The sequence below is a fragment of the Nesoenas mayeri genome (assembly GCF_963082525.1).
Source record: "Nesoenas mayeri genome assembly, chromosome: 1".
In the NCBI taxonomy this organism is placed as follows: domain Eukaryota; kingdom Metazoa; phylum Chordata; class Aves; order Columbiformes; family Columbidae; genus Nesoenas; species Nesoenas mayeri.
Genome location: NC_137541.1, coordinates 185,333,934 through 185,361,492, shown reverse-complemented (window position 1 = coordinate 185,361,492; position 27,559 = coordinate 185,333,934). Strand labels below are relative to the sequence as shown.

Genomic DNA, 27,559 nt, shown 5'->3' with positions numbered 1-27,559 from the left:
GAGAAACTGAAATGTATCCTATTGGAAATGATGCCTTGGCACTGTTTAAGAAAGTTTCTCAAGCTATCAAAAAAATAAAAGAAAGGTTGCACCGCCTGAAAAAACTACAGTCTAGACCGGAGGACTGACAAGAATACTAATAGTTTAACTACAGAAGGCATTTGAATTAATAAAAGTAAGTAGAAAAAAGGTTAAATTGTCAGGAATTGGTAGAAATCAGAAATATAAAACTGTTAAAGAACTTAAAAGAAGATGAGAGCTGCAGCCAGCAGTATTGAGTGATAAAGATTTTGCTGATTTTAATATATATTTGAAACAAAAGAATGGTACCTATTTTACTGATCTACTGCTATGTGAAAAATTTGACTTGTCATTTGGAATGCAAAAGAAACACAGATGTTCAATAAATATTTCTGTTCTGTTTTGGCATGGAAAACAGCTGATAGAACCATATTCCAGCATGGCAACAAAATACTTCCTGTTCCAATGCAAGCCTGAGAATGCGAAAGAAGAGCACCTCCAGTTAAACAACCTGAAATCTGCAGCTCTGGATAAACTTGCATCCAACAACTTGTAAGAGTGATTTTCCAATCTGTTAGTCTGGTGTGGAGCTTTCAGACCCCTGGACGAATGCTCACACGCAGGGTATTAGTGGTTTGGTTGTTTTGTGAGTGGGGGCAGCCCAGGCTGCTACAGACCTGTTGGCTCTGCTCTGGTTCCAGACACAGGGATGGCAAGGCTGAGAATAAAAAGGGACAGTACCATCACCAATGCCACTTGACAAAGGCTGGTGGAAAATGTATTTTAGGTAAAGGTAGCAATGTTATGAGGTTATAATGCTTTATGTTTCCACGGAACATTTGGGTTAGTAACCCCTGACATTTGCAACAAGGACATATCTGCAGAATTAGCACAGCATGCATTAAAAGGATTAAATGTTGACTGATTGGTCTCAGAATATCATTTTTGTGTGTCATCTTCATGCAGGACATATTTACCTAAAAAAATAAGCATGGATTAGGCTTTAGCAATTTAGAATTTTTATCAGAGACCTAAAAGAGGATGTAACATCCTCAGTGCTCACGTTTTCATGTAACACACAAATTAGGAGAATGGTAAGTCCTGAAGGCAGGTCACTACCACTGAGCGATCTCTGAGTAAACTGGGCTTTAGCAGACAATGCATATTTTAATATAGCTTCCACAAAATTACATATCTAGGAGCAAAGACTGCAGGACATGCTTTATAGGGCGTGCAGCTCCCTCTGGGTTATTCATTACTTTACAAAGATCTGGGGATCATACTAAGTCGTTTGCTAATCTTGAGCTCCCACTGTCACATCAGTTAGCTTATGCAGCTGCCTGCAGGTTTTGAGCAAAGATGTCACTTTTACAAGTCTTTTGCCACTATCCCACCTAAAAGTATTATGACCAAGCGCAAGAAATATGACTTCAGTCAAAACCTTTGGGAAAATTGAGGAGAGAGTAGTTAGCATTGATATCTTATTAAATGGAGAGATGATAAAGGGAAATTAATCTGTCACTCTGCAAAAATCACACCACCATGGCACGAAGGACAAGCCCTGAGAAAGCAGATCTGTAGGAAAGCTGCAGGACAGCTTGGTTATGGGAAGCCCTGAACCTTTCCATCTACACTGTTGGTGAATAACCTCACTTGGTCCAGGCTCATAGTTTTTATACTGTGCTTAGGAAAGGTCGAGCTTGGGACATCCACGGGGAAACCAGGCTGCAGTGCACTTAGCCCCGTGCGGTTCTACAGGAGATCACCCTCAAATCACACTTTCCCTCTTTCTTACAATGCCCATGGGAATGAGAGTCCAGGAGACGTCTAAGTCGCGTTCAGAGCTGAGCTCAGTGGATGGGGAGTGAACTGAGCACGGACGCAGGTTCAAGTGCATGTGTGGGAGTGTGGGCATGCATGGGATGGCTGGAAGTATAAAAACCAGGGAAACAAATCATGTCTGCATTTAGCACTGTTGCAATATCTTTAGTTGGTCCAGAGATGGAGTTCACCATTTAAGGTGGCTATTAGGTGACTATGGAAAACCTTGGGAAGAGCAGAAAACAGGACAATGTAATGGAGAGAAGGACTCCACATCTGTTTAAGAAAAAGTTGCATTTCAGGACACCCGGCATGTAGGGAACTCATCCTTAATAGAAGATTTATTAAATAAAAGGTCCAGTGGCTAGAAGCTGAAGCTAAACAAACTACCATTATGTACACTGAAAACATTTTTACAAGGGGTAATGGTCATTGGAATAATTTGCTAAGAGCTGTGGTGGGATTTCCCAGAAGTTGTGATCTCTTGTTGTTCCTAAAAGAGAAGTTCTGCTTCAAACACAAATTAACTAAGGGAAGTCCTACAGCTTCTGTTACCCAAGAGGTCAAGTGAAATGGTCATAATATAATACTCTCTTCTGGCCTTGTAACCTATAAATAGATTCAAGTCCCAGTGGAAAGAAATTTATCCTTATCTTTAGCTTTCCCAAAACACTGTGGAAAAAACAATAGGAACACAGAAAGATCAGAAATAGTCACTTTGCAACAGTTGTGCCTAGTTCAGTATTTCTAGTGAAGGGACCAAAACATTTTTATGATCTACTCCAGAATGTGTTTTAAGCTCTTCTTGCTCTCAGAGCTCAGCCATACCCAACACACACATTGGCCGAGCTGCTAACTAGTCAACATTTGATAATCATAACAAAGGTTGAGTTTGAAGTCAGTGGGAGTTTTGCTATTCTCATTTAATGGGTGGATCAAACCAGAGTATCTTTGTAATTTAAGGACACACCTCAAATTCTCCATCCGATGTGAAGTGAGACTCGAGGGAATTGTGCCACACACACACAACTGCTGGGTCTGGCTGAAAGAAGACACATTTCACATATGCTGTGTCAAATACTGTTATATTTAGGCAACATTTGAAAATAATTCTACCTACATGAAGTGAATCATCAAATAGCCACAGTACAAATGCCATACCAGCAACAGACGCAAATTTATTCTGTGCAACTGCGCTGCCTTTATTGTTCTCTGCAAAAGGAGTGCTTCACACAGCGTATACCCTCCTGCAGACTTTTTGGTTAAAAGAAAGTCCTGTCTTTGAGCTTCTGGGAATGTTCTGCATGTAGGAAGCAAGGTACACAGGAGCACAGTGAAACAGGATTTAGATTATATCAGCCCCTTCCTTTACTTACTGTTCGAGATCATTTTGATGATCGTTTATCATCACCTAAGTGAAACCCTCCAAGTACATAAAATACTTTAAATTGAACAAACCAACGCAAAATGTCTATGTCTTCAGAGCCCTTATGCTCAGAGCATAAGGAGGTAGATGCGCACAAGTGCTGTGGCTGTTCCAGCAGCAGCAGCCTGTTCCGCCTGGAACTTGCTGTCCGTGGTGGCTGTGAGCGCGGCAGAGCAGGTTCAGTGTGCTCTTTTATCAGTGGGAATTGGAACTCCTGGCATTCACACTGCAGTGGGAAAGAGGGAGACCCAAGACCCTACCTGGGGTTTGGTTTGGAGCAGGGACACAAAGCAGAATGGTGCCTCTCACGAGTAGGTGCTAGCCAGCAGGCTATGGGTTTTCTGAAACAGGTTTCCTCACTCATTCCTGAAGATTTTGTGTTTTGGTGGGTTTTTTAAATATTTGAATAATGCTTTAATTCTAACTTTAATTCTAAACCACTCTTAAGCCTGCTGGCCAGGACAACTGCCTTGGAAGTACAATACTTAGGCCTCTACTCCAGAAAGTATTTAAGTATTTCCTTAAAATAGAGGAATGCTGCCAACAGACATGCCCACAATATCCTCTTAGCGTTGAGTACTTGCACCTCATTCTTTGGAGAACAAAATGAGAGTTTAGGTCTTCCCAGGAGAGGAAGACCCAGAAGTAGAGTGTCTTACATTTCACATGAATGCCTGAAGCACTGAGAATTAGGAGGAAATGGGAACTGCTAGAATAGGAGAAGCAATGTAATTGTCAGACCTGTGAATCTAGCCCAGAAAAAAATATCAGGGAAGGGTGTCTTCTCAAAGACAACAATTATTTCATATCAAATCCACAACTATTTTTCAATCAGCCATCCCTGCCTTTTCAGTGTATATTTTGAAAGAACTGTCTAGCTGCAAATGAGAGCCCCAGGCTTGAAGTACAAACTTCTCCCGTTGGCAACAGGCTCCTGCTGCCTCCCACTACTGTCCTTACAAACTGGGTAATATTTACCCTAATTTTACAACAAGTGCAGTCAGGACCTTTGGACAAAATCTAAGTGTCCTATCAGAAGAACTGAGCATCGAAGAGTTTAATTTATCAACATGCAACCAGTAGTTGATTAATAAAGATACACTTCTAAAGACTTCTAAGTACAGTCATACATATATATCAGATACACTTCTAAAGACTTCTAAGTACAGTCATACATATATATCCTTCAGAGAAAAAAAAATGTTTTCACTTCAGAAATATGGTTCAGATCAGATCCACATTTCTATAGGCTCAATATTTCTGAAAACAAAAGGAGAAATAGAAAAGTTGTACAGATACCTGAGCACTGTTCTTTTGCTGTCAGAGGTATAAAAGACCTATGTTTTGAACTGGAAAACATAAGAATCATTTAAGACCAGTCCATAGAAAAAAAAACAGCACTTTTTGAACAGACCTCTTGTTACAAACCTCTGTTCAAAGGACTGTATAACTTGGCAGCCCTGGCAAAATGAGATAACGTTCACATATCATGATACAAATATTCTAGGAATAATCAAAACATGAAAGGAAGTAGGGTTCATATAAGCACCTTCTGTATTAAATGGGAAATGATCTATGAGAACAGCAGCTCCTGCGTTTCCCTCTTCCCTATAATACTGCTTCAATATAGTCAATGGATTTTTGCTGGTAGTACCAATGGAACCAGGACTGCTCAGTGACAGTTCAGGACAGTGTGATGTACTACCGTAACACACCATGCCCGTAAATACCTCACTCTATTTGTTCACCCGACAGGCAGCTCTCAGGATGGTATCAGCTACATGATTTCTATTGTCCTTCAGCTGGGAAAACACATTTGAACGTGTCAAACGCCTCTGCAGTGCGAGCACAGGATGTGTGCTTGGCTCTAACTGGCTTCCTCATGGAACTGGTGCTTGTGTGGACATCTACAGCTCAGCGATTCTGGCCTGGAATGGATCACAGGCTGCTGTGCAACACAACCAGGGCATTCTAATAACATTTAATTCTGATTTTCAATTTAAAATCAAAACCAACTTGTACCCTCTTGGGTACACAACAAGACAGCAAAAATCTGATGTACTTTAAAAACCTGCCCCGTGGAACCCCAATATTTTGATGTCTAAAGATTTTAAAGCTGCCCAAAACATTTAGCATGGAAAAAAACCCATCAGAACAGTCTATTTAAGAAAATCTTTTTATTACTTCCTAGTAGTCATTTTCTCATGTGTGTGTTTACATTCTAAGCCAACTATACAATTTCACCTAGACAGTTCTCCCCTGAAAAACAAACAAACAAACAAACAAACAAAACAACAAAAAACCCCCACAACAAGGAAAAATCTTGGGAAAGAAAAGCTTGAGAAGGTACCATCATTCTAAATAGGTTGTACTGTTATTGCTTAATTAAGATAATTAAATAAATGCTATGGGTTGGGGCAACGGAGGCTGGGAGTTTACATTTGGCATTTCCTTTCTCGTTCTGTTCCTTCTGCAGAAGACATGCCCCCTTGTGGGGAGACGTTCAGGCCTGTAAACCTCTGGTCTGACAGGTTTGGGTATGAGGCAAAAGAAACAGTTGTCACAAGACAGCTTTTTCCTCCTGAATTTCTCACTTTTCAGTCCCTCTTTAGATGCGCGATGCTTGGTGTACCTTGTGTAAATCCCTTCTGTGGGTTGTAGGAGGATGAAGAAAAGCAGCAAGCCCTAAGGCTCCCAAAGAGACGATACTAGATGTCAGAACTGGTTCCTTCAGCTGTGTCAAATACATTAGTTTTAGCACCTTCAGGAAACAGAGGAAAAGTGCCTTAAAGAAAGCACCGCATAAAAGCCTGCTCCTGACAAGGATAAGTGGACACAACTTCCTGAATCTAAATGAGCATCCTCCAAACCAAAAGCATCACCACTATAGGGATCTCTGCACTGAACCCATTATTGGCAGGCTCTTTACGCTTGTCCAAGCTATGGTAGCACTGAAATAGTTCTGAAAATATTTTCAGGCTCCTAAAAGCCTTTTTCTCCTTATTTGTAATGTTAATTTGGCCATTACAACCACAATGCAGTTACATATATGTAGTTGTTGCCCATACCTTGAATTAGTTTTATTATTTATTAAAACTGGTCATTTCAAAATGCCAAAAATTTAAGTGACGTGGATCGTAAACATCCACTTACCATTATTACCACAGCAACAGATCTTCAAGTAATTTAACAACTCCACTGGAGTTATGAAAGCTGAGACTATCAGTTGCATTCAGTGTGAACACGGTGAGGAAAAGCAAATGATATGATACCTCGTGAATATTAAACACAGGGTGATAGTCTTCTTCCTCTCTTCAATATAGAAAGCATATTAAATTTTGCATACAAGATATAAGTGATTGAACTGTCTCTCCAAAACAGATAACAGGCTGATGAAACAAACAAATGATATTCCATTAGAACTAGCAGATGAAAACCAAGTGCATTAAAGCACAGAGCCTGGTAGAGTGACAGGAGGCTGCTCCACTTTGTGACATAGAGAAGACAGAGAAAGGGCACCCAAAGTGCAACATAATGAGGCAGGAAGGAAGATGGCAAGGAAAAGAGAAGGGAGGACATCTGTGCTAACAATGCTTCATTCTGAGATAGAAGACATAACAAAATAAACACTGAGTTTTCTAGATTGATGTATGTTAATCTCTCCTGCAGCAGGTTCTTTCTGTCTCAAATTACAAGAACCCCAAGATTCTCTCTCAGAAAACTGTTCATCACTTCAGGGAGATGGAGTTATTCTGCACTGGCTTGTTCCTTATACCTCAGTACACACCAAAATCACTTTTCTTATCGCTACGGAGGCAGCTGTCTACTTTGTTGCTCTAGACATAAACAAACTGAAATTGTAAGATGAAGTAACTTGTCTTCTGGGTGCCGACCCTCAGGGCGTGTTACTGGGATATTCTCTCCACTTTCACTTGTGTGGAATCTTCACCTGACTTATCTTGAATGAGAAACTACAGAGTACGACAAATAAAACTTGAAACACGAGCTAGCTGACTTGAGACAATTAACATGCTTCTGACTCGGTGATTCCTATTTCCTTTCAGTTCCACGTTAAGAGGATTCAGCACTTGAAATACCTGAGAAGTGTAAAGCATTGCAATGTTCATCACTGTTGCAGGTGACTAACAAAATAAAACCTTTGAAGTCCGTTGTTGGAAGGGTTCTGCACTCTGCTCTCTTGTTCAACTGTTACGTAACAAATTGTACACATACTACATTAGCTCTGTGTCAGAAACAGATTTGGGTAGAATCTCAAGCCTTCCACTGAATCATCTCTGCAAAGATGGCCCATCTTTTCAGCAAGAAGCAGCCTAGAAAAAGCAAAAGAATGTATTAACTGGAGACAACATGAGAACGAAGGTATTAAACACAGCAATTATTACTTACCTTTCTTTGGCTAAGAGAACAGACATCCCCACCAGCTTAGCGAACTCATCAGCTGTGAGAGAACCTTTTTCAGATACCTGTTAAAAAAAACAAACACGCAAATAAACTATGGCATTAAAGAAAAAAAACAAGTTCTCTCTGCTACTGAATGAGGTCTAACCTTGTGAAGTGATAAACTGGTAGCAAATCTCTTGGGAAGACAACTAGCTTGTTTACATTTAAATAAAGTACAAATAATTATGAGTATTTCCTCTTAAAAATACCTCCTCTGGAAAAATTGCCAAGTATGAAAACGGAATGTAGAAAATAGTGAAATCTTAAAAAAAAAAAAAAAAAAAAAAGTCACATAGTACCCTTTCCTTTGGATTTTTTTCGAGGATACCTTGGGGCAAAATGAGCAAAAAATTAGAATAGCTCAGACAGCAGTATACTGTCACAATCAGTATTTACACAGCCCAAATACAGTAAGTGATTCTGCAAACACTGAAGCCTAAGTGAGGAAATGAAAGACTCATTCAGGGCAGGCCACCGATTTAGAAATTTAAGTCATTTCAGATGGAAGTGGAAAATTTGAGCTTAATGGGATTTAAAGTATCTCCAGTGCCTATAGAAATATCCCCAAACCTTAGTGCTACACCCTATGTTATGGCATACTTAAAGGGATCAGTAAAAGCCTCCATCACATTCAGATGACACAAAAGATTGGTTCAGTCTTGGGACTCAAAGCTTTGGTCTCATTGTTTCCACCATGCTAGTCAATACATGCTAAAACGAAACCTCAAACAGGTTGGATGCCTGGATGCTTAAAATATTAGATGTGAATTGCAGGATTATTATTGCATGGAATTTCCCACGTAAACATGTTTTACTACCCTGTAAATTAATAATTCTTCCATTTCTCCACTGCTTCAGATTCAAGTAAACTTGTAAACCCAGATGGAGTTGCCATTTCCTGCTTCCTACCTAACTGGGTGGGGAAGGGTCTATTCTGCAGCTTTCTCAGCAGTAGTCTTTCTACAGAAACTCAGATTACATTAGTCCTAACTTGAGATTTTACGAAGCTAAGAGATCAAATCTGAGTAATGGAACTCAGCTATACAATCTAATATGCATATGGGTGATTAATTATCTTTCCTTTCCAAAGTACTACCCTCATTCAAGGGTGACTTTGGGTTCCTTTGACTTCCATGTCATTTCCTGTCTTCACCAGCCATTCAAAACCACATCTCTCTCCTGTCTGAATCCCTGTGACTTCCTTTCACTTCTTCTCAGAAGTTTCACGTTACTGTACATTATACATTAAGTGCAGGTTGCTTTTGGCCACAAGCCTGATCTCATCTTCCCTTTCCCTTGCAGGCTTGCCTTCCTCATTCAAAGCCTCTCCCTTATGTTTTTCTATGGAGTCAAAGTCTCATATTATGAAAATAAAAGTGAAAAGGCACTTCGGTAATAAATCCACCATCTGTTGCTTTTTACAATCGACCTCATTTGTTATAAAAAAAAAGGTTTTTCCTTTCAAAGAGATAAGCTCTCTTACTGAAGGCAACAAATTAATTAAAAACCAAAAATAATCAGAAAAACATCTAAAAGCAAACTAGGTATTTTTCTGTAAATATAAGAAAATAAAGTTAAATGATTAACATATATTGAAAGATGTAAGCGTTTTAGTTTTGATAATTTAGGATGGAATCTTTTAGATAGCTATATACATTTATCTTATCTAAAAATCTTTTTGATGAGAAAGCTATATGGTAACAATCACGTGAAATGCACTGAAGCCTCTACCTCATGGATCAAGTGCGAAGGTGTCTGTGACAGCTCTACTTTTTCTTAACTGCCCAAGTCAAAGTCCTCTTTGATGTTTAACTTTGGATACACTGAATCAACCTTTGCTCAACTTTAGGAAAAACAAAAAATTACATCCCATTGGAAAAGACACAAGGAAAATGCATCAAATAGTGGGACAGCAGAACTTCAAAGAGTCCAGAGGCAGCAAACCCACAAAGGTTTACCACAATGAGCAATTGTTAGGGAACAAAAGGAAACTTCCTTAATGGTTATTTATACTATTTTGTTGCTGAAGCAGCTAGCTTAATTCTACACACACTACTCTCCAACTCAGTGCTCTTGACAGAAGCAAATTCAGTACAAGGTGTTACACATACAATGGGCTGTGTTTTGAAATAAACCTAAAACAAACAATTGCCTATATCAACATTTAAGAGCTACTTTCACTGCTTTCAAGCACATTGTGTACAGTGTCTGAAGTCCACTTCTGTTAAGTGCTTAATACATCATGAATTTCACCCTACAGTGCAAAAGATTTGGAGGGAGGTTGAAGGTTAACGAATTTTGAAAAGAGATGGAAAAGCGATTTATTCTTTAACGAGAAAGCAATGCCTAAGATTATTGCCTGCACAGAACTCCGAAGATGAAAAGTGCTATTTAAGTATTACTCTCAGAAGACTAGGAAGGGGAATATTTTGTATTTCAAAACCTCAAAAGGAAATCCTGTACCTCGAGTTTTTATACCTAGTGTGTTTAAATTTCCCCAGAGCAGTCAAGAACACTGAAGGAAACAAAGTATACTTACTGTCTCTAAAGCAGAAGCTACCATTTCCTCTTCGTTATGAGACTGGAGTTCAATCACCATCACACCACTGTCAAATATCCGAAGCCTAAAATCAAAAGAAAAAGTCTATATAAGTAAAACCCCTGAGCACATCACCTATGGTCACACTTCTAATGCATCCACACCTATAACCACGTTACAAAAGGAAAAAAAAAAAAAAAGCTCTGTAAAATGAACACAACATAAAAAGCATCTTCAACATCTGAAGAGACTGACAAGAGCAAGGCACATGTATCGGCTTAGTTAAACACTTTTCCCTGTATGAAAAAACTGTGTTGGAAGTGAAAATAATATTGTCTTTTTGGCAAAGCGAACCACAGTTAAAAATCCATATTTTACTGTAGAGTGGATGTTGGTGCATACAGCAGCATCTTTAAGCACAGGATAACTGGTGTAAAAAACCCAAATCTACCGCAGGTAAAATATTAAGCCATCCAAGCACCATGGTCTGACTTGTTATAAATACATCTTACCTTAGTGGTAATTTCAGTGACTCCAGCATCTTACAAGCATTTACTAAATCTTCTGGTGACAGCAACTATTAAAATAGTAAAACATATTTATTGACAAGTTGCATTTTTAGTGTACAGCATAACACCAAAACAGTTTTAATAACTGCAGCTATAAAATACACCAGGCTACACAGTATTGTTGATTTTATTCCTTTCTATTGTCCAGTCTATTTTCTTGGCTTCTGTGCTTCTTTCTGTTTGCTTACTACATGTTCTATAATAATCTTTCTTGCCCTCTTTACAGAAAGAATGGATGTATTTCGTAAAAGAAAAATATTCACCATTCTTTAGTATTCTCTGTTCAGTTTTCTTTCCAGATGAGGATGGATTTTCCCTTTTATAAGGCATTATAAAAAGCAGCATACATTATGACAACTTATAGAGGATACATGAACATTACATGGAAGAAGAAAGGAAAAAGGTAAAAATCCCTAATTTTAATAAAGAGCTGATCACTTCGTGCTGTTAGACAAAGTCAGCAATTGGTAGGGAACACACTTACCCTTTTTCTTTAATTAATTTATCACTGAAGTACACTTTATCAAATATTTAATAAAACAAATTTCTCACCTCTAATCCTCGTGCGCGATTTACCAGACAGTACACTTCTGTAAGTGACATGATCCCTCCTCGCTCCTGTGTTAAGCACAAGACTGGTAAGAGAAATAGCATTAATCTAGTAAACACAGTATCTCAACTTGCATTTGACTGATTCAACAGAAGAGCTAAATGATGAGCTTTAATGAAAACAATGACCCAGGAAATACCATGTATTTCTAACACAAGAGGTAAGTTCTTACATTATATGTTTATATAATATTTTTAAAATGCCAAACAGTGATACTACATCCAAAGACTGTGAATTACTTTGATTTTGAAGTAGAGAATAAATCATAGGAACAAGGAATTTCATTACATTAAATCTATCAATCAATTTACCATTTTTGCTTTCCAGGACATATATTCCTTCAACAGATGTTGAATATGAGGCTGTGCTGCTAAATCTGAGACTTTAGAGGCGCAGTGCTACAGCCAAAACACATTTACATCGAAATTCAGCAACACATAGAAAATGCTCATGCAAAATTAGGTACTTTACCTCTAGTGGTGTCTGCAGCATTCCAGCTAGTTGCTTTGCCAGTTGCATGTGGTAATGGGTACCAGAACCATGTGTTTCCCTAGTAACTGGATTAGCTATACCCATACTCAGTAGATAAGACTTGAACCTAATAGTCTAAACAAAAAACATTTAAAGGTGCATCAGCTAGTGAATGATTCTTTAAAAGTCTTTGGTTTTATTACTATAATACAGTTTTGGTGAATAAATCCATTCAGTTTACTACCAATAAAGTCAATTAGTGTCAAAAAAGACCAGCAGAGGTCAAAAATACAAAAATTTACACAAAGGCAGTAAAGTCTTTGCTTTTAAGAAAGGGTCACAAGAAAGGTAATACCAAACAAGTATGTCACTTTTACTTTATGTAAAATTAAAGCTCAAAAAACCTAACCATGAAGTGTTCTTTATTAACATTACGTGCATTAAACATATAGCTTTTTGCTGTGCATAGAACATTTCTGTTGACTTTAAAAACAAAATTCACTTACCTCATCCTCAGTGATATCACCTTGTTTTTCTTTAATCTTGTTAGCTATTGACTTGGATAACTCCACCATTTCCTTAGCCTATCAAGAAAGACCCATAGATGAGTCAACTTTCAGCTCAACAGAGAAACATGCTTAAAACAAGCCTAAGTCTACCTGAGTAAGTGACACATGCCATACCTTCTCCATTAGTTTGCTAAGGTCCTCAAAAGCCTGAAATGAAAGGAAAAGCAGACATTGCAGATCAGTATAATTACAGCATTCACCTTCATGGATACAGTGAGCTGCCTTGGTCCACCTACCCAAACTATTCACAAGAGCTGCTGTCCCTTTAGATTAGTCTGTTATAATCTGAGACATTATATATAATTAGTTGAAATAGCTGTTCTATATCTGGTCTTAAAATCAAAATTATAGAATCCATAAACAACAAAGAATGAAGAATCAAACAATCACACAATTTTCTAGGATGTGAACATTAGTTCAATATGATTTATGAAGTCCATATACCGGGAATGAAAAACAAGACACTGAAGCCCAGAAGAGGTTAAACTATCCAAGCTTACTGTGCTTTCCTAGGAGCTGAGGGAACATTTCTTGATGGTGATGGGAGGTTTTCTCCCCAGAGTTAACCCTCACTCAAGGAGATTTACTGTTCCTGACCTGCAGCAAGCCAGCTGTAAAGCTACAGTACTTTAGGAGTACTGTACTTAGGAGTACTTTAGGAGTACTAAAGTTCTCCTCCTGACAAGACTATTTTACTTCTATCAGTAGATGTTAGTAACAAAGAATCATTTAAAATGAGCAAGGAATGCTTTCATGCTTGCTTCACTGAAGAGGCTAAACCTCTGAAAATGCATGGCAACATCATTTAAGTATCACATACATAGGAACAGTGGTGCTACCGTAATAAGCAAAGGAACAGTTTGAAAAATTAATGAAATAAGGTCCACATGACAAATGATCAGATTTAAATAAATTAAGATAAAAACTAGATAAAAAGCATCCTCTGAAAACTCTAGTTGTTGGACCTAAAACCCAAAATACCTGCTGGAACAAGGGAAAAAATTATTTGCACACATCGATTTTTTTCTAGTCTTAAGAAATCTTTTACTTTGTTTCCACAAAAATACACAATAAACTGGACATCCATCATAGGACCACAATTATATGAAGTCTATTCAGCTTAGTAAACTGCTATGGGCTCAAATACAAGAATTCTACAACAACCCAAGAAGGGTATTTTTAGGCTTATATAAAGCATACTTTAAAAAAGGCTGAAGGTATACTGAAATCCAAAAGTTTTAGTAATGATAACCAACTAGCATAATAAAATTCATTAAAAAAGTGTTAGCAACTATATTAAAAACCAACTCTCATTTCTCTCATCCTCAGCGACACCTCACAACTGCTTGTCTCCAATACATGACAGGTGGTCAACCTTTTCCAACGACTTTTTTTGAACAACTGCTCACTAGAAAGACACACTTTAGCAGAACTTACACATGAAGGCCCAATTGTTCCCATCTACACTTAGGTGCCTGACTTAGCAGCTTATTGTTCTAAGATGTAACATGTAAAGAGGAGAAAGAGATGCCTCCAGGAAGGGACAGGGTTTGCTTTTCATCTGAATCCCTCCTGACAGCGCCAGTACCAGTGCCACTGACTGGAGAAGCCCAGCCTCTCAACACTTGGTACATAAATTAGGTACCCAAAATTAAGTGGGACAAAACTGGGCCCAGGGGGAGAAAAGAAAATATACCAGTGTATAACAATAATATACCACTATCGAAACACTTTGGAATTCTGTTTGGAAAATTTCTTCTTACTTCTTGATCTGCCAAATTTGATAATTTACAATATCTTTCCCAATCTCTAGTGTAAATCAAAGCCCTTCTACTGTACTTGTATATGATAATCAACAAAAAGTTTTCTAACAAGGCTTTTCCCAGCTTATTTCTAATCTCTATAACCTGCATGAAAACATCATTCATCAAAAGAATCCTTGATTTAGCTAAATAAACAGCATGCTGTGTCCAGCTCCTCCTCTGCTTGACTCACCAAGGGCAGGCCTGGAAACAAAGGGGAATGTGCACACACCTAACAGGAACTTCCTCAGATAAACAAAAGGCTAAAGAACTGGATTCTTATCAGCAGCGAACAGCAGATGCAGGAAGTCTTTTCCTGGAAGCCAGGGCACCATTTTTTAAATTAAGTCATTTATAACATTTAAAGCTGGAGGAAGGCAGGATTTTACAAGTCATGGTTTTCCTCTGTTCATACAACACATACAAATGGATTCATTTTACCCTCTGACAAAGCTACTAAAGGAAAAAATAGCCAGACAATACCTTTTGAACCATATACACGTGCATGTAACCACAATACCTTTTGAACTACACACAGAACTTCATTCATTATGTTCCTCATAAAAAGTTTAATGCTACCAGCATCTGAAACAGCATGAAGCCTGCATAGGCACTAGAATTTTCTTATGTATCAGAGCAGTGAATGTCTTTTTTCTTGTGGCACACTGAATCACAAAGTTTTTCCACAAGAACAAGTCTGTTGCATGTAGTTTATGAATACTTACAAATTAATCTCTGCTACCAAGACAGAACCAGACAATTATTGAGGATAATGCTCCCAGGTATATACAAAGAAATTAATTGTCTCTGTTGTCCATCAGTATTGAGATATGGAATTCAACTACTGTGCTGTTTCTGGTGAAAAGTATGGTCTCCATCTAGCCCAGGTACTTTGCAAAGATACTTGTAACATCTTGCCAATGCCTGGACTGTAGAACATTTTACTATCATTATAAGCCTAAATCTAACATTTAAAAACTGAATATTTATAAGGTGAATGCCTAACTTCACCACAGTTATGCGCAGAAACTTGGATCAGTGTATTCTTTTTATTATATGTATGTTAAATTTTCAATTGAAAACAAAATTAGCTGAAAAAAAAACAAGGCAGGAAAAAACGCAAACTTTCTGCAGGTGCCTTTGTGTTCTGCTTCTCCTGATGAAAAGTCACTGAACTCAGACTTCTAATTCTACCAAAATAAATTTTATAAATACACACCAATAGTTTCAAATAAGTGTCTTCTTGAAAGGAACTGTTCAAATGAAGTACCTTTACATATATTGAAAAGCCAGTTGAAGTACATAACTGTAAATAATACACTCAATTCAGACTTCTCAACAAAAACAATAAATAGTCTCAGCTGCACCTAAAAAAGTGTGAATGAATGCAAATGGCTCAGAAAGGTGACTGACCTTGAAACTTCAGTAGTATTTACCTCAGAAATGTTTTTGTCAGTCTCTTTTCTTTTTTCCTCTAATTTCCTTTCGATCCCTACAATTCCTACAGCCCTTATTCTTCCTGCCTGTAAAAGAAAATAATGAAAAGAATCAAAATAGGAAATACTAAGTTTTCTCATCCGCCTCTCTGTGAAAAAAAACTTACATTAGAAGACAGGAAACATTCCCCTCAAGAACTGATATAATGCATACAATATTTCATATATTTATTGAAAGCATTTTTTGAACCAGTGTCAAAAAATAAACACTAAGTGTAAAACATACACAAATTTTCTGTAGTAGATGGATAGTAAGATTATATTATTGAAGCTATTAATATGAAGATGCTTAATAGCCTGATCAGGACTGAGCATTCCAGCTCATCTCAATTAAAGCCTCCCAAGTCCCTGTGAACATCTGTACAGTGCTGTGGAAACGCATGTGTCCAAATATGATTACCTCAAGAAATCCTCTAGCCTGAAGAAACGCAGCCACAGAAACACAGTGCTAAGCACAGTCTGATTTACCTTGCTGAGAGGCACCAGTATAGAGGTAATGGTGAATCCTTTGTTTGATGCTGAATGTGTTTTAGAAGGGCTGGTACCTAAGTGGGAGTGGTACCAGCCCTCAACACCAGTGCAAAGTTTTGCAGTCAGGGATTTAATGATTTGCTATGATTTAGGAATACGAACAGGAAAAAAGGCATTTTCATTAAGTGATTCTTGATGGAGGGTGCAGGCTTCCTTATTAGTCCACCAAATACAACTATACTTATAGGTACTACATTTAAAAAGGACAACATCAATGATTTGACATTGAACAATGTTTAAATCATCCTATTTCATTCATAGTACTGTACATTCAATATATTCGCATATTAAACATATTCATACACAGAAACAATACCCACATGTTCATCAGGGTTTATAATCTCATATAATCTCTGTATGCAGACAGATAAAGAAGGCAATCTAACATATGACAAGAGATGGTCCATAACAACTGTCCACTTAGACCATACATTTAAATCAAACAATCATTTTGGTTGGAAAAGACCTTTAAGATCATCAAGTCCAATTATAAACCTAACACGGTCAAGCCCACCACTAAACCGTGTCCCTAAGTGCCACATCTACATGTCTTTTAGATGCCTCCAGGGATGGTGACTCCACTGCTTCCCTGGGCAGCCTGTTCCAATGCCTGACAACCCTTTCTGTGGCAGAGTTTTTCCTAATATCCGATCTAAACCTCCTCTGGTGCAACTTGAGGCCATTTCCTCTTGTCCTATCACTTGCTACTTGGGAGAAGAGACCAACACCCTCCAAGCTCTTTTCAGGTAGCTGCAGACAGTGATCAGGTCTCCCCTCAGCCTCCTTTTCTCCAGGCTAAACAGCCCCAGTTCCCTCAGCCTCTTCTCATCACACTCATGCTCCAGGCCTCTCACCAGCTTCATTGCCCTTCTCTGAACTCCCTCCAGCACCTCAATGTCTTTCTTGTAGTGAGGGGCCCAAAACTGAACACAGTATTGGAGGTGGAGCCTCACCAGTGCTGAGTACGGGGGACTCCTCTAGTCCTGCTGGCCACACTATTCCTGGTACAAGCCAGGATGCTGTTGGTTTTCTTGGTCACCTGGGCACACTGCTGGCTCATATTCAGCCAGCTGTCAATCAACATCCCCAGATCCCTCTCTGCCAGGCAGTTTTTCCAGCCACTCTTCCCTGAGCCTGTAGCGCTGCCTGGGGTTGTTATGACCCAAGTGCAGGACCCAGCTCTTGGCCTTGTTAAACCTCATACAACTGGCCTCAGCACAACGATCCAGCTGGTCCAGATCCCTCTGTATGGCCATCCTACCCTCCAGCAGATCAACACTCCCACCCAATTTGGTGTTGTCTGCAAACTTACTGAGGGCACACTTGACCCCCTTGTCCAGATCATTGACAAAGAGATTAAACAGAACTGGCTCCAGTACTGAGCCCTGAGAAACACCACTTATGACCAGCCAACAACTGGATTTGGCTTCGTTCACCACAACTCTTTGGGCCTGGCCACGCAGTCAGTTTTTTACCCAGCAAAGAGTACACCCATCCAAGTTATGAGCTGCCAGTTTCTCCTGGAGAATGCTGTGGGAAACAGTGTCAAAGGCTTTATTAAAGTCTAGGTAGACAACACGCACGGCCTTTCCCTCATCTACTAAGCTGGTCACTCTGTCATAGAAGATCACGTTGGTCAAGCAGAACCTGTCTTTCACAAATCCATGCTGACTGGGCCAGATCACTTGGTTGTCCTGTATGTGGCACATGATGGCACTCAAGACGATCTGCTCCAAAATTGTCCCCAGTACCAAGCTGAGACTGACAGGTCTGTAGTTCCCCAGATCTCCTTCCAGCTTTTCTTGTAGATGGGCGTCATATTTGCCAACTTCCAGGCCAGTTCCCCCAGCACCCCTGCGTGGATTCCATCTGGCCCCATAGACTTCTGCATGTCTAAATGTTGTAGAGGGCTGTTAACCATTTCCTTTGGGATTATGGGGACTTCATTCTGATCGCCATCCCTGTCTTCCAGCTCAGGGAGCTGGGTACCCAGAGAACAACTGGTCTTGTTATTAAAGACTAAGGCAAAAAAGGCATTTAGTACCTCAGCCTCTTCCTCATCCTTTGTCATTGTGTTTCCCTTCATATCCAATCAAGGATGGAGATTCCAAACCATTACATTCCAAAGAGTTATGTAAAAGTTACACATTATATATTTGGCTTCCAGCTACAAAACAAAAAACTAGAAATCACAACTGTCCTGGTTTCAGCTGGGATAGAGTTACTTTCTTCCTAGTAGCTGGCATAGTGCTGTGCTTTCTATTTTAGAAAAATGTTGATAACACACTGATGTTTTAGTTGTTGTTAAGTTTCAGTTTCTCATGAGGTGTCAGGTACGCGATGAGCTCAGAGAGGACAGCCAGGACAGCTGATCCAAACTGGCCAAAGAGGTATTTGATACTTTATGGTGTAATGCTCAGTATTCATTTTGGGGGAATCTGGCTGGAGGAAACACTTCTTGGGGAGTGGCTGGGTATTGGCTGACAGGTGGTGAGCAACTGCATTGTGTATAACTAGTTTTATACATTCCATTATAATTATGAACATCATTGTTGTTATTATTACTTTCAATTTCTGTCCTATTAAACTGCCTTCATCTTAACCCACGAGGTTTAATTTTTTTCTGATTCTCTACCTCGTCCCACTGGGGGAGGATGGTGTGTGAATGAACCCCTCTATGTGGTGTTCAGCTGCCTGCCAGGTTAAACTACAACAACAATTAAGATCAAAAATCCTTCAGCTTCATTAGATCTCTCATACTGAAAAAAATGATATGCAATTTTTTAATATATATAGAGATAGATATTCACATAATTATATGTGAGTGTGTCTGAGTCTATAAAATAAATGGAGCTCATTATCAACTATTCAAGTTTAAACACACTCAAGGAAGAGAGACCACAGTGTTCTCTATCAAGTGAAAACTGCAAAGGAGAAACCAATTTATGCCAGTGAAGAAAGTGAATTCCTACATGTGCCCAGTGTTGGCTAGAGGCATGTCAGATGTAGTATATGGGGGCAGCAAGACCTGGAACAAGAGATTACATACAGATGCTGCACTTGAGCTAAATGAAGTGACATGTGACATATAAAAGGATGTCAGAGCTGTGCACACACCTGTGGATCCTTGTTAACTTGAATGGTCTGACCAGTAGGCATGTTCTCCCATCTCCTTTGTGTAATTTCTTCTGATAATCGTCTATAGAACTGCAAACATTAAAGAGCGACAACAGATGTTTAAAAAACTGTGCAGAGTACCTCCAGGTATTTTTAGCATCTTGGTGGTAGATGAAACAAAATTCACTGTAACACAAAGCACGGTAACGCCGCCACATCCACGGTACAACATTCATTATCTGGAAATTCTTTATGTCGTCTTCAAAAATATACACATTAGAGAAGGAGCCATACAGTTACTAGTTAAACTTGCATGAGTACTTCTACTGCAATTTTTTTTTTCAGATATTCAAAATGTTCTAAAACATGCTAAAGTTAAAAATGTCACAGTTTGCTCAAAGGCATGCTTCTAAAAGGAAGGAGAGTTGATCAATCCAATTGTTGATCTGTTAATTCAATAAAAAGACAATCATATCTATCTATTACACTTATTTGTTTATTGCTAATACCAGATGGTGGCATTAGTTAATTAGTTATCAGTAAGAGTATCTCACTGACCAAAATCCAGAAAGAAAATCTATCCCATTCTTATGGTTATTCAGAGTTCACAGGAAAGCATTCTGACATCATGAAGAAAAGATCTGGAGTGTAACTTGTGTTCTAGATAACCAGTAAACACAGTAGGTTCGATTCACAGACACAAACTTTAATGTTAAAATAAATAATATTACGATTAGGCAAAACACCAATACTATTATAACTAGGCATAAATCCACACTCATCCTAGGCTGAAAACTGCTCACAAAGAAATGAAAGTGAGTCTGATCACACACATGCATTTATAAGACATACATAACCAAAGTTGAAAATCTGATTTTCTGCAGTTAAGAGGTACGGCTTTTTCCATTTTTTAAAGTTAAAGTTCTCAGTCTTGTCAAGTGAGGATCTTACAGTGTGAAATTTCTTTCCATAGTGCAACTTGTCTATTTTTTAGGATAAGCCTTCTTTTAAACCAAATATTTATAAAACATAAAATGAAACAAAGCCCTAAGGCAACAAAAATTGTTCAGCAATAAAACCAGAGAGATGATTAGGAATAAGTTGCTTGATTCTTGTTCAATAGAGGGTTAGCTACAAAGAAACGTCTTTTACTCTGTCAAACATCTAACAGATTTCAGAGACATCATTTTTGAAAATCCTGTGTTCAACTTAAAAGATTAAAAAAAGAAGTATAAGGTTATATTAAAAATACTAAAATAAGAACAAAGCCTAACAATGCCTCTTGACATTTTTGGAACTCTATTTGCATTATTTAACCAAAGCATAAAAACCTGAAGGCTCACAGTGTTTTTCTTCAAAAAGGATGTATTGAAAAAGCTCCACCTCAAAAGTAAACATGGAAAGATTATGGAAAATTATCACTAACACAGCAAGAGTAGAAAGGCATGTCCAGCTATCTGATGTGCTGGGCTTGCATGATAGAAAACTTACCTCAATCTCCCCATGTTCTTTGAAAGAAAGTTTGATGTAGGAATATTTGCTGCTTTGGAATGGACCAGGCTCTTTGTTTGAAGCAGCGGGATGAAGATGAACTACTATTTTGGCACTAAGAAAAAGTTGAAAGGAAAGGGAGGAGGCAGCTTTCTGTAATACCTAAAAAATTATTTCTACAATCAAAGTTAACAATTTAATAAAAACCTGTATTAACTTTATCTCACATAAGAACTAAAGTACATCAAATAATGCTTTGCTTTTGTGCATCAACGTTTAAGTATTTTAATTCAACATTATAATAGATCTTATATAAAAACTACTATGACCTCTAAAACAGCAACATCTCAAAAATTTAAAACGTACCCATCATAAATTATTGAGAAATACATATAACTTTTTAACATTTCAAACAGTAATTTCTGAAAAAATCTTTTAGTTAAGATACAAACTAGCTGTCAAGTACTCATCTGATTTGGCTTTTGACTTGCATTAACTACTGCCAAAATACATTATCTTTGTCACAAGAAAACAAAACGTCTCAATATTATGTCTAACCTAACCCACTCGTATGTCACTTGCAAACACTGTATATAGGTGAACTTGTCCAAAACCAACATTCAAAGGTAACATAGGTGGAAATAACAGTCTAAAATGACACTTACCAGCAAAACAAACCTTGAGATAGCATTATTTTAGGAACATAACAGACTGCTATCACAGCATGACTGCAAGTCTGTCATTCCCATTTCATTTTGCTGATACTTTTTCACGGGTCTTTATTTACCTGATTCCTCCAGCATTAGCGAATTACCTGATTTTTTCTGGATACTCCCAGCATTTTACCTTACCCATCTGATTGTAGGCTGCATACAGATGTCAACTTCAGTTGACAGACATTTCTCCAGTTAATATTTTTTTTCCTCTTATTCTTATGAAATTTTTTTGTACCCAGACCGTACTGAATTAATTATTCAAGTGAATGATAATATTTGAGTTCCTTCTAACCATCGCTAGCATTTCCATGCTCAAAATCAGTCATACGGTCATGAAAAGTTATATAATACAGGATCTGGCAGAGTTTCTATCCCCAAACAGTTCTGTGGCACAAAAGACTAAAAGCAGCTTTCCAACTTAGATGCAGCAAAATCACTGCTGTCATTTATGACTAATCACATGCAAATGGCAAGCTAGAACACATACTTTTTAGTGATTGCAAGACATTTAACAAATCATACCAAACACTGCTTTGTCATGACTCTCTTATACATTTGATCTCAAGTGAGGAAACCAGGTCCTTGTGGCTGCCAATCTGAAAACTTGATTGCAAATGGAACCTACCATGAATTAATACATAATCTTTGGTTCCTTACGTAACATGCATGTGAAACTATGCAGCTGAAAAAGACAACGACTAGCACCTTACCTTTTTCCTATCCCAGCTGCTTGCTCTTCGATAAAGACGATCTGAGACAGAGGTACAGCAATGCAGCACTCCTGGAAGAATCAACATTAACACAAGTGAAATTAAAGCCATATCCTGGCTATTCATTCACAAACATTACAGATTTCTACAGGTGCTGCCTAAGGCATTCCATATGTAATAGGATGGTAACAATAGCAATAAACTATTAAAGAGAAATATAAATAGAAAACTTAGTACAAACTTGAAACTACATTTGAGCTAATCAGAAAACAAACTTAAATGTTAATGTGTCAACTTCAGACACCTCAAGCTAGACTCATAGAAACATTTGAGAATTTAACAAATCTTCAGTATCTAAGTCTAGAATTTAAAAAACTCAAGTATTCTCCGAGTGAAACGGGTATTTCTGCATCTCTCACACACAGGGACTTTAAGACAAGAGGAAATGGCCTCAAGTTGTGCCAGAGAAGGTTTAGACTGGATATGAGGAAAAATTTCTTCACAGAAAGGGTTGTGAAGCAGTGGAACAGGCTGCCCAGGGAAGTGGTGGAGTCACCATCCCTGGAAGTGTTTAAAAGACATGTAGATGAAGCTCTTAGGGACATGGTTTAGTGCTTGAATTAGGTTATGGTTGGACCCAATGATCTTAATGGTCTCTTCCAACCAAAATGATTCTATGATTCTATGACTTAATCCAGCAGTTGAGGCATCCCACACATTTATTGGACCAAGCTTTAGACAAAAATAAGAAGAGCAAGAAACAAGGGTGTATTCATCTGTGGGAGGCTAACATACCCAGGCTAAACTCTTCCTGTATGATTTTGAGACAGAAATTGCTCAAAGGAGCAATTCAAAGCATGTAATTAGGGGCCTGGTCTCATTTTGGTGAATAGCCTTTGGTGAATGTCATCTTCCACACAACAGCCTGGTGATCGACAATCACATGGAATACAGGAGACAGGTTACATTCCCTCTCCCTCCAATGGCCATGAGTGGCGTACCTAACACCAGGTTACAATGAACATTGTTACAGGGCCTTCTCTACCCCTACTACCAAAACTGTTCCTCTTTGCATAGAATAATTACTTACTTATTAAACTGGCGATTAGAGAAGTGTACATGCAGGAACTCCAACTAATGAGTAAATCTCTCATTGGGAAAAAATGTGGGTTGTACTTCCTGTTCTAAAAAACTCCTAATATAAGCCATTTAGATTCCTCTGTGGCTCTGGATTCTATGGCTGTTACACAGAACAGTTACTGTTTGTGAAACACACATAACTCTGGACATTTTTAATACAGGCAAAATGATACTTCTGTTTAAAAATAAAAAAAACATTTTTTGAAAATGACATGAGTGTTGTGTACAATGTCAAAATGACTGATTCATTTACTTCACAGCTAGAAAAGTTATGAACTTGTTGTACGCACAAGGACTTAGAATCACACCTTCCTGGTGAAAAAAGCAAGAGAAAGGGATACAAAAATAGAGATGTGTTAAAAATGCTGTGAGTTTATTTGGATTTTTTTTCTAATGTCTCATGCTCACATCATGCATGACTTTATGATTTGAAATGTTGTACAAATCCAGTTATGCAACAAACTTAAAATAATTACTTTTTTTTCCTTTGGAAATCACTGTGTTTTCTATACTGTTCAATTGCAGATGGCATGTAACAACAACAGCTACAAAACACAGATGTCTTGTTTTTGTAAAAAGGTTTGCTGTGTTAACCTAACAACAAATGCCCCATTTATTACTAAAGTCTGCTGCCATAACAAGAGGCTCTCTATAAGTTTATTCTAGGTAAACTAGCTAGGGTTTCTAAGGCTGATATATCACAGCTGAGCTCAGCCAACAATGCACCATGAAAATAAAAGGGCATCGTGTTCCACGTTTCATTCCTAACAGCTTGAGATAGAATCAGCTTCCTTTACCACATTAACAAAGTTATTTGTGTACCATAGATTTAAAATTAAAAAAAAAAAAATCTGGCTCCACTTCAACAGAATTGGTCTGTACCGGATCAGAACTGGGTAACTTTTGCCCATATCTTGGCCACATGTTTCTGCCACTTCTTTAATGAATCCTAGAGCTTGCCAGAATCTTTCTTGAGCTAAATCAACTTGTTAAAAGAAAACTGTTTTTCTTATTCTCCAAGCTTCTTCTCTGCTGATTTACCAAATTCAATGATCTTGATAGAACGAATCATGTAGCCTACAAGCAGAGGGAGAAATCGGGGACAGAAAATAAATGTCATACTTTTGTTGGGAAGGAGAGACTGGGGATAGGGACAGTTTTTAGATTTGCTGAAACCACAACACTTGATGTTACTCCAAGCCCAGGTAAGAAGATTAGAAGCAGTGTACATTGCAGTACATGCCCACCTGTCAAGAACAGATGCTGATGAAGCAATAAGAGGTGATTTACACAGACTATTTAGCATAACTAAATTTTCATGCTGACTGTGAAGAAAAAAAAGGTAATTTATACAGAACAGCTTATGATCTGGACAATCAACCCCTAACTTAACAGTAATGCCACCCTGGGACCAGCTCTCAAAAAGTTTTTAAAAATTTGTACTAAAAACAGTTCTGCTGTTCCTGCAAACAAACCCTAAGGAAAAAAACATATTGCTTTGCTAAATTAAGAACATTCTTGGTGACCTTGCCTTTAGAAGGCTCTTAGTAGCTCCATACTGCAGAGAGAGGGTGTGATATGTGGTAGAGAATGGCTTTTGGGTGTGAGAGTGCTTCAAGTATCCTTGCAACAAAATTAGTCCAGTGAAATAACACAGGCCTTTGAAAAGTTGTCATCTGCACATGCTTTGTCCAAACTTTGTCTTCCAGGGCTAGATTTCTGAAAGACTGTGTTTAAAACAAGCATAATCCAGCCTGGTTCTAAGGAGGACATTTCCTTCAACTGCAGCTGAAAGTGGTGAGAGCACTGTATGTGTTTGTAGCAATCTCAGGCTGTGGGTTGATGGTACAAAGCATTCAGCAGCAGTATCACATTGTAGTTCTGTGGCTGCCACTTCACCTCCGTGCTAATTCTCCATAGCAGTACAGACAAATGTTCTGGCTTACTGAAGGGATGGTTCACCACAAGAACAGGCAGCTCCAGGGGTAAGACCCGTAAAAAAAAGTACTGCCACCAAACACATCCTACAATCAAATCATGGTCTGGGAACATATGCTGGGACCAGAAGACAGGGAAACTTGGACTTGAAAATAATGAGGAAGAAATGATCTTGCCAGACAAGGAGCATGGGAGAGGAGTTCACATTATGATTTGTCTGACACATCCAACTTCAGTCTCAAATCCAATGTTTTTAGTGCCTGATACCAGACTCTCCTCTATTTTTGTGACACAGGAAAGGAAAATTTATGTGATTCATTCCCATCCCTCCTCATCTGTGCATTATTATTTTATTAAAGCAGAATTGGGTAAAAGAACATTTCTATATATAGTTTTCTTTCCACTGTGAGCCAAAAAATGGACTATACTTGTACAACGAAAGACATACAAAGTAAAGAAAAATCTCCTCTCTGTGCGCAGTCTTTTCATTGCAAGCTACCTGTTGTTTATTATGGAATTTACAATTGTGACATAAAAGCAACAAACATGGGACTTACATGATTCTTCTGATCCCTCCAGATTAGTCTGTGTGTGCTAAGCAGTAATACTCCCATATCAAATTTCACCTAAACAAGAAAAATAAAACAGGTTAACAACAAATTTAACCAGTGAGTTGCATAAATACTACTCTTGGAAACATTATACATTACCACAACATAGCAATCAGGTTCAACAAGCCAATATTTTGAGAACACTCTCTATTCCAGAAAACACAATAAAGGAAGTTTAGGAAACTATGCAGAAAATTAGGATAAAAGGATTAGATGGATATACACAAATTTCCTTTTTCAACTGTATAAACTTTCCCCCAGGAAATCCTGAAGGATCCTCCCTCCATATGCTGTACAAGATATACAAACATTCCTAAAAATCATATTTTAAATAGGGCTATTGGCTTTGAAACACTAAGAAATAAAGTAAAAATTATGCAAAAAAGCAAAGCAACCTAATAACAAGATCATGTGCACAGTCTGAAATCTTCCAGTCACACAGGAGTATTGGTTTTATCTATTTTATTGTTGAAAAGTTCTTTATCAGACAGCCATCAGTATTTGGAACAAACTGTGTTACCAAATTGCTTCATACTTTTAAAACTGGAGGCACATTTTTACAGCTTTTTGTGAGGGTATGAACCTACTCTGGGGAGGAAAAATGAGGAGAGATGAAGAGTTACATCAGCTGTGATGCAAAGCAATAACTGAGTGGGCTCAGGTGAGCGCAGAGGGCAAGAGACACCTTCATAACCAGAGCTAAGGAGCATTTTACAGCTCCAGGATGACACAGGTGCGAACCACCTGGCACACTCTGTACATGGCATCAAAGCCAAGGAGTGCGGCTGGCGGGGGAGCGCTTGGCCCCTGACACGGGCAGTGACAGCCCAAGCCATAGACATCAAGTTTTATGTCAAGTTTCACATCAGTGACACCAGCTCTCTGGGGTGTCAACCCTCTCTCCGTGTGGCACACACCACCCAAGGCTTTTCTCAGTCCCACAGAACCTGGATCTCCTTCCTACCAATCTTCTCCAGAGCTAACTCCTGCCAGAGCCCGCAGCGCTGTCCCACACCTCTGACCGATGCTCCTCCAGCCCAGGCGCCCTCGCACGCCCCGTCGCGCCGCCACCCAGCCCGCCCGCATCCCTGCCCTGTACCGCGCTCAGTCACGCTCCTCGCTGCCCTGCCAGCTGAGGCGCCGGGCCCTGCCCTGTGCCCCTTCTCTCGGGCCCCGCCAGGCCCCGCTCCCGTCACCTTCTCCTCCCCGTCGCAGAGCCGCACGCCGCGCTGCTGCACCACCAGCGTCTCCCCCAGCTCCAGCAGCCCGCTGGTCCACGAGAACCGGTCCATGGCGGGCGCGCAACCCCTTCCCCTCCCTCGCCGCCGCCGCCGGCAGACCAGGCCGCAGCCGCCGCTCCCCGCCCGCCGCCGGGCGAGCAGGCCCCATCCCCGCCCGCCCCGCGCCCTCTAGCGGCGGCACGAGGAGCGGCCGCCATCTTCCCGCAGCGGCAGGGGGCGCCGCGCGCCCCTCGCGCCCTTCGCGCCCCGCCCACCCAGCGGCCACCGCCGCGCGACCCC

The 27,559-nt window shown here is 39.1% G+C and overlaps 1 protein-coding gene across 2 annotated transcripts; it reads right to left on the bottom strand.

The window, feature by feature from the left end:
* Positions 1 to 5,461: 5,461 nt before the first annotated feature.
* Positions 5,462 to 27,352, bottom strand: VPS36 (vacuolar protein sorting 36 homolog). 2 transcript variants are annotated; one of them, XM_080352860.1, is made up of 14 exons: positions 27,236 to 27,352; positions 25,986 to 26,054; positions 22,351 to 22,421; positions 20,925 to 21,039; positions 19,434 to 19,523; positions 15,726 to 15,812; positions 12,602 to 12,634; positions 12,425 to 12,502; positions 11,919 to 12,053; positions 11,390 to 11,455; positions 10,781 to 10,845; positions 10,269 to 10,353; positions 7,676 to 7,752; positions 5,462 to 7,599 (listed from the first exon to the last, which is right to left on the bottom strand). In XM_080352860.1, exons 1-14 carry the CDS (start codon positions 27,329 to 27,331, stop codon positions 7,506 to 7,508), a joined length of 1,161 nt encoding a protein of 386 aa, XP_080208986.1. In that variant the 5' UTR covers positions 27,332 to 27,352; the 3' UTR covers positions 5,462 to 7,505. The 2 variants fall into 2 exon arrangements, with proteins under 2 accessions (XP_080208986.1, XP_080208987.1); XM_080352861.1 differs by lacking the exon at positions 15,726 to 15,812.
* Between the last annotated feature and the right edge of the window lie 207 nt (positions 27,353 to 27,559).